This window comes from Lactuca sativa, chromosome 8 (genome assembly GCF_002870075.4).
Source record: "Lactuca sativa cultivar Salinas chromosome 8, Lsat_Salinas_v11, whole genome shotgun sequence".
NCBI lineage: Eukaryota > Viridiplantae > Streptophyta > Magnoliopsida > Asterales > Asteraceae > Lactuca > Lactuca sativa.
The window spans coordinates 194,913,869-194,924,112 of record NC_056630.2 but is presented as its reverse complement, the minus strand read 5'-3'; the positions used below and the strand labels follow the sequence as shown (position 1 = coordinate 194,924,112).

Sequence of the window (10,244 nt, the reverse complement as noted above, 5' to 3'; positions counted from 1 at the left end):
GGTGGTGGTGGTGCTTTTTCGATTGTAAGTAACGGTGTCGCCGATAGGAAAATGAGGTTGCAGAAATTTAGAGATAACTTAGGTTGTTCCATTGTTTGATCATCATGCATGGGCCACATCGATGGCAGGATATCATGTGGGAGCGATGTAATAATTAGGGGTGATGCTAGATAGATAGTTGCGGAGGTATGGTAGGATGGATGGGAGAAAGGGTCTTCACTAAACAAGATGATGTCCATAAGTGGGAGTTGTCGGGTCACCGAAGGAAGAAGGCGAACAAGTTTGATGGATACATTGATCAAGAAGATAGACCAAATATATAATGTTTGGGGCTAGGGATTTATTAGGTTAATATTTTTTTGGAATATTGATTAATTGATATAAGCAATATACATAAGTAATAAAATTATAAAATTTAAGTGAAACAATTGTTCCAACACATTTATCAAACTAAAATTTACAGTTGTTAGTTTTTGGGACCAAATACACAATGAAACCCTTAAATAAAGACTATCTTTACAGGTTGAAATTTTTTCGAATGTCACTAAAAAAGAATTACAAACCATCGGGGTCATTTTTACAGTTTTATCAAGAATAAATTTATTATACAAATTGAAAATATATAATATTGTTATGAGAAATCAAATATACTTTTTATTTTTTATTTATACTAATATTTTTATTCATTAAATCAAAACAAGTGACAAAAAGAAAAGAAAGATTATTAAAAAAAATTAATGAATTCAAGATATTATTATTTTATATGAATAGAAAAATAGAACGAAACAAAAGATATGTTTAATTTCTGTTATATTATATATAAAGATACATTAAATTTTTTTCAAGGTTCTAAAAAATTCGATATATTTTCGTCATTGCGTGTCATGGCTTTAAAACTTGTATGTGATGTTACTCATTAAAAAAATATCGTTTTAAATCATATATGTATATAAAAATGAATAATAGTAAAAAATATATACAAAATTATTAATTTTATATAAAAATGTCACCTTAAATTACGTCTTAAAAACAACGCAATTCGTCATGACTCGTAAAAGTTTGAGGTTGATATTACGACCAAACTACCCTAACGTTATTTAGAAGCTTTAATTTCTATAAATAACGAAGTAATCACCAACCTCATGAACCAACCAAACCCATTTTGGAAATCCTGAAATTGAAAATTGTATTAATTTTCTGTTTGCAAGAAAGAGCAACTTTGACACAATCCCAAATACGTTAGTAATATCAAGTAGGAAGTTGGTCACTGACCAAAACCTTTAGCACTTTATAGAAAACACATCTTTCAATAGGATCAAACAACCCCAACCTCCTCGATAAATTAAAAACATATCATAAATACTCTAAATTAAATCATTCTATTTTGTGTATCTATTTTTTAATTTGGCAAACATATTTGCTAAACTAATAAATAGATAAATAAATTGATATGTCTTTGTATATATTTAGGGGTGTTGTTTATCAGTTTTATACGATTTTAAATTTTTAATGTTTGAATAAAAAAATCAAAATATCTATTGATTTAAAATAAAAATCAATTTACTATCTTATTACTTTTTGAAAAATTCTTATTTAAATTAAATACATTTACCCATTTACCTTTATATTAACTAAAAGTAAAACATATACTCGTAAGATGAGCTTGGCCTTTTTTTCTTCTTTGTAGACCCCAAATTACCATCTCCTTTGCATAGGGCATGCTTTGGATGTGACATTTTAGTTTTTAGTGTTCGATAAAATCCGTCTAAAAAGATAAATACGTTTGTTGTTATAAGTTTTATGTGTTTAGTTTAAACGAAACATTTCAAATCTAAAAGTTATCTACTGTTTAACAAAACGTTGCCCCGTTAATAATTATCAACTGCCCGTTAGTTTTACCAAACGCGTATATTCATGAAAGGGCATTGATTGTGGCATGCAGGTTTTAAGTTTTAAATTTTTTTAATAAATTATATTTTTTATTATCTTATTTTGTTATATTTATTCCAGTTCTTATTTAATAAATTACAGATTTTTACATTATGAAGTTAAGAACCATATGGATTTTAATAAGGCTTTACAAAGAAAAAAATAAATTACATTTAATCGGTACAAGTTTAAGGGCTATAAAAATATTTTTAAATGTTATTTATATAGAAAATTTATCAAAAATATTATTATAAATCCCAAAAAAAATGTAGTTAAAAATAAAGAAATATATAAATAAATAATATATAACGATGTCTATTTCGTTCATTTTTATATTTATAAACAAATTTTGTCATGCATTAAAAATAACTTACCAGTTATTGCATTTCGATATTGCATAAAGTAACTGAAATATTTTTGATTAATTCAGTTTTAATATCGGAAAAGCTAATAAATATTTGTAAAAGAAAACATATATATATATATATATATATATATATATATATATATATATATATATATATATATATATATATATATATATATATATATATATATATATATATATATATATATATATATATATATATATGTTTTTTTAAATAATCAAACCCCAGACACCCTCTTAGTACACTCTTTACATATCTACGCATTCATAAGTGCAAATATGTTTAATTTTTCTATAATAATTATGATGCATGAATTTATATAATATTTCACGATTCTATAAGTAAACACTTTTTTACATGCTTACAAGTATAAATATATTTATGTCTCATTAAGCCATGAAAAAAACCCAACAAAATGTATACTTCCGTAGTATAGTTGAAAATTATGTACAAAATTCTTATTAAATTATAGACAGATAAAAAAAACTAGAGAGAGTATAGAATAAGACCTTAATTTCGTCACAAAATATGTTTGAATGTCGTTTTGTATGAATCCATTTTGTATAAATTTGAAAAGCAAAACACCATTTTTCTTCAAAATCTTGGTTAGCCCTTCCACTTCCCATGTCCTCTCTCTATATTTATATTAATATACATGTACATATATAACTAAGATCTTAGAGAGAGAGAAAACAAGAAACAACAACTACAATGGGTGTGTTTTCGTGTGATACCACGATGTTAGTACTAGGATTCTCTACTTTCATCATGGTTAACCATGTCTATATGGGACATTCGTTTCCACTGGATCGCAACTTTCAATCACGAAAATTGCAAGAATTTAAGTCGTATTTCTTCCAACGAGAACATCATGTTTCTCTTGCTTCTTCGTCTTCATCTCCTTCTCCCTCTCCATCTTCGCCTGTAAGTATATATATTCAAACGGATTGTTCTTTTTTAACTATATAGTTTGAAGAGAATGAAAATAACTGATAACTAAATACTAGAGTTTGCAAGTAGGATCGACACATGTTTAGTAATATTCAAAATTCAGCTGGTTGGGTTGAGTAGAAGTCTAGAATATTTATGCTTATGAATACATTTTGGTATTTAATCTGTAATCCGTCGCTAAAAGATAAACATAAAATAATGTTAAAAGCTACTCTCACACAGGCAACAACCGGGTCAGGAGTCTTTCCGGTGATTGCATATGGTGCGGATCCGACTGGGAAAACCGACAGCACAGACGCAATCCTTAGAGCTATTTCCGACGCCGTTTCCGGCGATGGTGTTGGGTTTTTAATGAATGGAATAAACAACGTCGGTGGAGTTCAAATAAGTCTAGAAGGTGGGATTTACAAGATCAGCCGGCCGATCAAATTCCCGGTCGCCGGCCGAGGGAACATTCTGGTATAATTTTTAACTTCAAATCTATTTAAACATTTTTATATATATCTACGTAACAAAAGATATATATAATTTACATAACACGTACCTAATCGCATCTATAAAACCTTCTTAGTTTTTTGTCGGGTGATTGGTATGTAAATGAGGTATGTAGTTGATGTTTGGCATACCCACTACCTAAGAAAAATGTAAAAGATTATAAATATTATTTTTAAGTTTTACTCTTACTAGATAAAAGATTAGGTATAATTCGTTCAAATTCAGACTAAAACCTCTTATTCAATCCTTCATGACTCCACATTTATAAGCCTCTCTCATTAGAAGTGTTTTAAATTATTATTGATTAATCATGATCTATTTTAAACAGATACATGGTGGGACCCTAAAAGCATCTGATAATTTCACAACCGATGATTACATGATCGATTTATCATCTCCATCATCATCATCATCAAATTCTCAATACAATTACGAATTCATAACACTTCGAGATTTGATGTTAGATTGTAATTTCAAAGGAAACGGTATCCGAACAATCAACAACCTTCGAACAAGTATCGATAATTGTTACATCGCCCATTTTACCACAACCGGTATCCTAGTACAAGGTGGACACGAAACCTACATTCGAAACTGTTTCCTAGGTCAACATATTACAGCTGGCGGCGACCCTGGTGAACGTAACTTCACTGGAACCGGAATTGACCTACGAGGAAACGACAACGCCGTCACAGATGTTGTCATTTTTTCAGCCGCAGTCGGAATCAGTATTTCCGGACAAGCCAACATGATAACGGGGGTACATTGTTACAATAAGGCCAACGGTTTTGGTGGGACCGGAATATATTTAAAGGTCCCTGGAATCACACAAACTAGAATCGTGAATTCCTACTTTGATTACACTGGAATTGTAGCCGAAGATCCAGTACAACTTCATGTTTCCGATTGTTTCTTTTTGGGTGACGCGTTTATTGTTTTGAAATCGGTTCGTGGAGTTGTGGATGGAATAAACATTGTAAACAATATGTTTTCGGGATCTGATAAAGGGATTGATATCGTTCAGTTAGATCAAACGAATCGAGAGTTTACAGAAATTGGTCATGTAGTTGTTGACAAGAATAATGTGAAGGGGATGAGCTTAAAGGCAACTATCGCGAATGGTGTAACAAGGGTCAATGGAACCTCGTGGAGTATTGATTTTAACAAGATTCTTGTTTTTCCTAGACGTATAAAATTTGTTCAACATACGTTAATGACTGATGCGGGTGACTCGTTTCCAAATACTGTTTTACGAAATATATCGGAAAATCAGGTCTTGATTCAATCAGATGCGACAGTTGAAGGAAGTGCATCGGTGACCGTTGATCAAGGTCTATGGATGTCAGGCTAATTTATATGTATTTAGCTGAATTCTTTTTCAATTTGTTCTATATGATATTGAGTTCAAGATCTGACTTGAAAATGTAACTTTCTGTATGGGATTAATATAAAAGTATACGGATTAATATAGTTATTTGCTTATGTGTTTTCAGTTGTGATTGCAAAAATGAAAATACTTTTACAAAAATTGTCATTTCTGTTGGTCGCACATATTTTTTGGCCCAAGACGATAACGTCGTGAATTATGGAAGTAAAATAGTAAATAGATATGTTTTGGGTCTAAATTTGGGCTGTGAAATGTAAAAGTGGGCCAAGTATATGACGTAAGTCCATATACATATATATATATATATATATATATATATATATATATATATATATATATATATATATATATATATATATATATACTAGCCGTAGACCCGCGCAAAGCGGCGGCGAAAAATAGTTTCTCGTTCGGCAATAAGTTCTATACGGAAACATGTTAGATTTCAAGTAACACAAAACATATGCATATTGTTATCGATCGGTTTTACGGCAACAAATAAATGTAACCCTCGCAATACAAAAGAAAATAAATATTTTGTTGTGTAGTGTACATTTATAGTCCTTCATTTTAGAAATCATGACACATCCATACGAAGTGACTTGCTTATACCTTTATTGGTATTGATAAAGTTAATAAAAGGGAGAATCAAAGTTAATCTTAACAACCCGGTTCGCGACTGGACTCGACGAGTCCAGACATGGACTCGGCGAGTCAACGCTGTTCAGCAGAAACCCTAACCGTTCGGTTTTGGATCGTATATAACGCCTCTTAGGCCGTCATTGTCCGTCTTTTGGTCGATTGAGAAGAACCCTAATCGTTGTGGACGTCTAGAGCAGGAGAGAAAGCTATTGGAACTTTGAGGAACTTGTTAGGCAAGAAGAAGAAGAATTTGGCCAAAGGAATATCAAGGAGGATCGAGTCCTGAGGTTTGGGGGACACAGAGAGTGCGTTTTCAGGTAATACTCGAACCATTTCTGTTATTTTGATGTGTATACGAATCTAGGGTTTATGAAACCCACTTAGTGATTAGATGGGTTATTATGTTATTACCCAGACGTTTATACCCCAGTAATAAGATGTTTAGAAGTCCAGAAAGTCCCATGATTGTGTATCTCGGGACCATACGTAATTTAGGAAGCAGTTGCTCGTCTGCATGGCATGGACTCGCCGAGTTGTTCTTCAGACTCGGCGAGTAGCTTGAAGATTAACTGGGACTCGTCGAGTTGTTCTTCAGACTCGGCGAGTTGAGTCGGGGTGGCCCCGCGATTCTTCCAGGAGGAACTCGTCGAGTAAAAAGGGGATACTCGACGTGTAGAAAGGGTGTCTTAAGGAATCGGTGAGTTAAGGGCGAGTGGACTCAGAGTCGTTGAACTCGGCGAGTCTTGGGGTGACTCGGCGAGTTAGGTCGCGGGTTGAGTGAAGTTCTGAGTAGGGGGACTCGGCGAGTCATAGGGTTGACTCGGCGAGTAGGGTCAGTCAGGGGTTGACTTTGACCTTGTCTTTGACCAAGGAATTACCAGTGGTTCCAGGGGTATTTTGGTAATTGTTGTTATTGTTTGAGTTTAGTGCATTGGTGACTATCCAGAGGTGGAGATCGTATCAGTGATCGGAGCAGCTTGAGCTATCTGTTCAGTCGGCAGTTTCGAGGTGAGTTATCCTCACTATATCGCTAGGGTTTATGGCACCAAGGCCGACCCTTTTATCGGATGGAAATCCGGGTAGTTGTTATTACATGTTATGGGCCGGAAGGCGTTGCTATGTGGACCGGAAGGTCATGGCCTGGAAAGGCATATGTATGCATTTAGTATGTTGACTGATTCATGGGGTAATGTTATGCTAGTGACCGGCTAGACCGGTATCTTGTTAGAGTAACGCTATGATATGTGATCTGTTGATCGATTGTTGTCTATGAACTGCTATATGATTATTTGTTATGTTATATATGCATTTTATTCTTATGGGCCGGAAGGCAATATGTTATGGGCCGGAAGGCGATATGTTATGGGCCGGAAGGCGATATGTTATGGGCCGGAAGGCGTATATGTGGTTGGTATTCTGGGGGTATCTCACTAAGCTTTCGAGCTTACAGTTGTGGTTTTATGTTTCAGGTTCTCAAGAGTCTGTGGCAAGGCAATGGTGTGATCGTACCGTTCCTCGCGTTGGTGTTTTATGATATGAACCTGGGAAATTACTCTGTTAAATAATGTATTGAAAACCTTTTTGTAACAATGTTAATAAGATGAGTGATTTTGAAAAGTTTTAATTGTTTTGAAATTTCGGACGTTACAAGTTGGTATCAGAGCCTTGGTTTGAGTGAATTGGGGAAACATTTGTGTGACCCCAGTCTCAAATCGAGGAGGATTTTAAAAAGAGAAATTAAAATGGTTTTCAAATTTGGTAAAAGGAGGACGCGGAGGTACGATCAGCCGGAGCCAGTAAGTAACCCCAAGATACCATACATGATATTTGTTTATTTGAGCTTGATAGAACAGCATGCTAGAGTTAGGCTAGGGATCTTCCGGAATTCATGATAATGTTGCCTAATATGTGATGCATGTAGCCTAGGGTCCCCTATGGGATGTTCTCAGTGTTCCTCTAGTGGTGAGGGTTGATAGTTGTTATGCATGTTCTCTAGGGTATTGTGGTAGTACTTCATACAAATATGGGTAGGTGTGGAAGGTAGTATGGGCCCGTACTACTGAAAGCACAGGACCCATACGCGTATCAGGGAAACCATGATCTCTAGGGTAGGGTTGCGAGAGTTGGATCCCAGGATTGTAAGAAGTGTCTGGGATTTGGTATGGTGTTTTCGGTATGGAGATTTCGAGGCATGATGATAGTGGATCCGGATCAGGATCGGGAGCTGGAGAGCGAGTTCCGGGTGAATCGGTGCCATCGGAGGTTATCGATCGGACGAGCACGAGCGAGCGGGATGCGAGGATTCGCGAGATCCTGCGTGATGAGGTTGCTGCATTGTTACGGGCTGAGTCGCCAGAATTGTTTGGGTCGATTAGGACCGCCATGATTGAGTATTTCGATGAGCGATATGCGGCTCTCGCAGAGACGGTTGCCGCGGCGGCTACGGCGGCTGTAGCAGCGGCAAGGGGAGGAGCTAGTCGGGATTTCCAGTATCGGGACTTCTACTGTACGGAGCCTCCCACATTCGATAGGGTTCAGGACCCGATTGTTGCTATGAGATGGTTATCAGACGTGGCGGGGTATTTCTCCACGAGTTTATGCCCTGCTGATCAGAGGGTGAGGTGTGCTCTGAACCTATTGAGGCTCGGGGCGAAGGATTGGTGGAGATTGACCACGGGGTCATATTTCGACGCACTGAGGACTGCGGTTTCAGAGGATCGGTTCAGAGAGATGTTCAGTACTCGCTATGTTCCGCGAGATGAAAAGGAGAGATTTTCTCGGGAGTTCCTTGAGCTGAAGCAGGATTCGGAGTCAGTGACTAAGATCACCAGGATGTTTATTGAGAGGGCGATGTTTTGCCCTGAGTTCGCTTCGGAGCAGGCTCAGATGTCCTGATATCTGAGTATGCTCAAGAGGGATATCAGACAGTTCGTGTCTGCGCAGAGGTGTGAGACCTTGTTGGAGTTGCAGGAGGCCGCCATGTGGCATGAGTTAGAGGTTGAGTTGCAGTTGCGTAAGCTGAGGCAGGCCCCGATGCAGTCGCAGTCGGCGCCGAAACGGTCCAGGACCGTAGATGTTAGAATGGGGGATCGGAGCGGCCACACTTGTGGGAAGTGTGGGAGGGGTTACACCAGAGTTTGTTGGTCCGGTGGTGCATGCCGCAGGTGCGGAAAGGAGGGGCACGGTGCACGAGATTGTCGGCAGTCAGTTCCAATTCGGGATTTGAGGATTTGTTATCGGTGTCGGCAGGTTGGACATTTTGTAACGACCCCAAAAAAAATTCTTTTTTTTTGTTTGATATTACTTTAGAAAATATTAATAAATAAAAACATTGTCTAAATAAAAGAAACATTGTTTGTTCACACCATAACACATTGCAACCATGTTCTCAAAAACCAAACCGTACTTCCCATCAAATATCAGAGTACAATCCCAGTAAATCTCATAAATGCGGAAACCGAAGAGTGTGTGTATGACGTGCCGCTACCGCGCCGGCTCCTTCCCCTTCGATGCAGAGGTACCTGAAAACAAAACTGTAAACGTAAGCACAAAGCTTAGTGAGATCCCCCAACGTACCGCATACCATACAATCACATAACATATATATATACTGCCAGGCTATTCTGGGGTGCCTGACTACCCGGTACGGCCATTCTGGGGTGCCGACCTACCCGTGTCAAGCCATTCTGGGGTGCTGACCTACCCATACGGCCATTCTGGGGTGCCGTCTTACCCGTGTCAAGCCATTCTGGGGTGCTGACTACCCATCGGTCCTAACAACCGATCCTCGGGGACTATTTCACCCCTACTACTACGATCACATATAACAGAACAGGCCAGCATGCATACATATCGTCACATACTGTCAGACGCATCTGGGGTGCCTGACTACCCTTCGGTCCGAACAACCAAACTCTACTACTATCACATACAGCATATCATGCTAGCATATATCATGTCAGGTACTAGCGAACTTAGATGATATCACAAAGACAATCATCTATCATACAACTCCTACTGGTGGGTCGGCATTGTGGCCTTAGACCCACCGCTACTGGAAGGTAACTCACCTCAAAGTAGCTGCTGAACTGATCGGGAACTAACTGACTGCTGCTGCTCCGGGAGTCCTCCGGCTGCAATTTCCACGACATACTCAATCAAACACTGCTAACTGTCCTTTAGGTAAAATGACCATTTTACCCCTGGATTAACTCTAAGCCAAGGCTGGAGTCAACTTTCAGTTGACCCGACTCGCCGAGTGGATCACCACTCGCCGAGTCCTTAGCAAACCAATGTCCTGGGTCCCTGGTTCTACTCGTCGAGTCGGGCTATGACTCGACGAGTCCGTCTTCTAACTGCCATTCAACACCTTCATCCTACTCGCCGAGTTGTATGAACAACTCGTCGAGTTCATCTTCATCCGAAGAACACTTTATGCTAAGGCTCGCCGA

At 37.7% G+C, this 10,244-nt stretch overlaps 1 protein-coding gene across 1 annotated transcript; it reads left to right on the top strand.

Moving 5' to 3' along the window:
• Positions 1-2,936: 2,936 nt before the first annotated feature.
• On the top strand, positions 2,937-5,256 carry LOC111900183 (polygalacturonase QRT3). The gene is made up of 3 exons (XM_023896058.3): positions 2,937-3,242; positions 3,492-3,728; positions 4,093-5,256. The coding sequence occupies exons 1-3, from the start codon at positions 3,030-3,032 to the stop codon at positions 5,113-5,115; spliced, it is 1,473 nt and encodes a 490-aa protein (XP_023751826.1). The 5' UTR covers positions 2,937-3,029; the 3' UTR covers positions 5,116-5,256.
• The last annotated feature ends 4,988 nt before the right edge of the window (positions 5,257-10,244 follow it).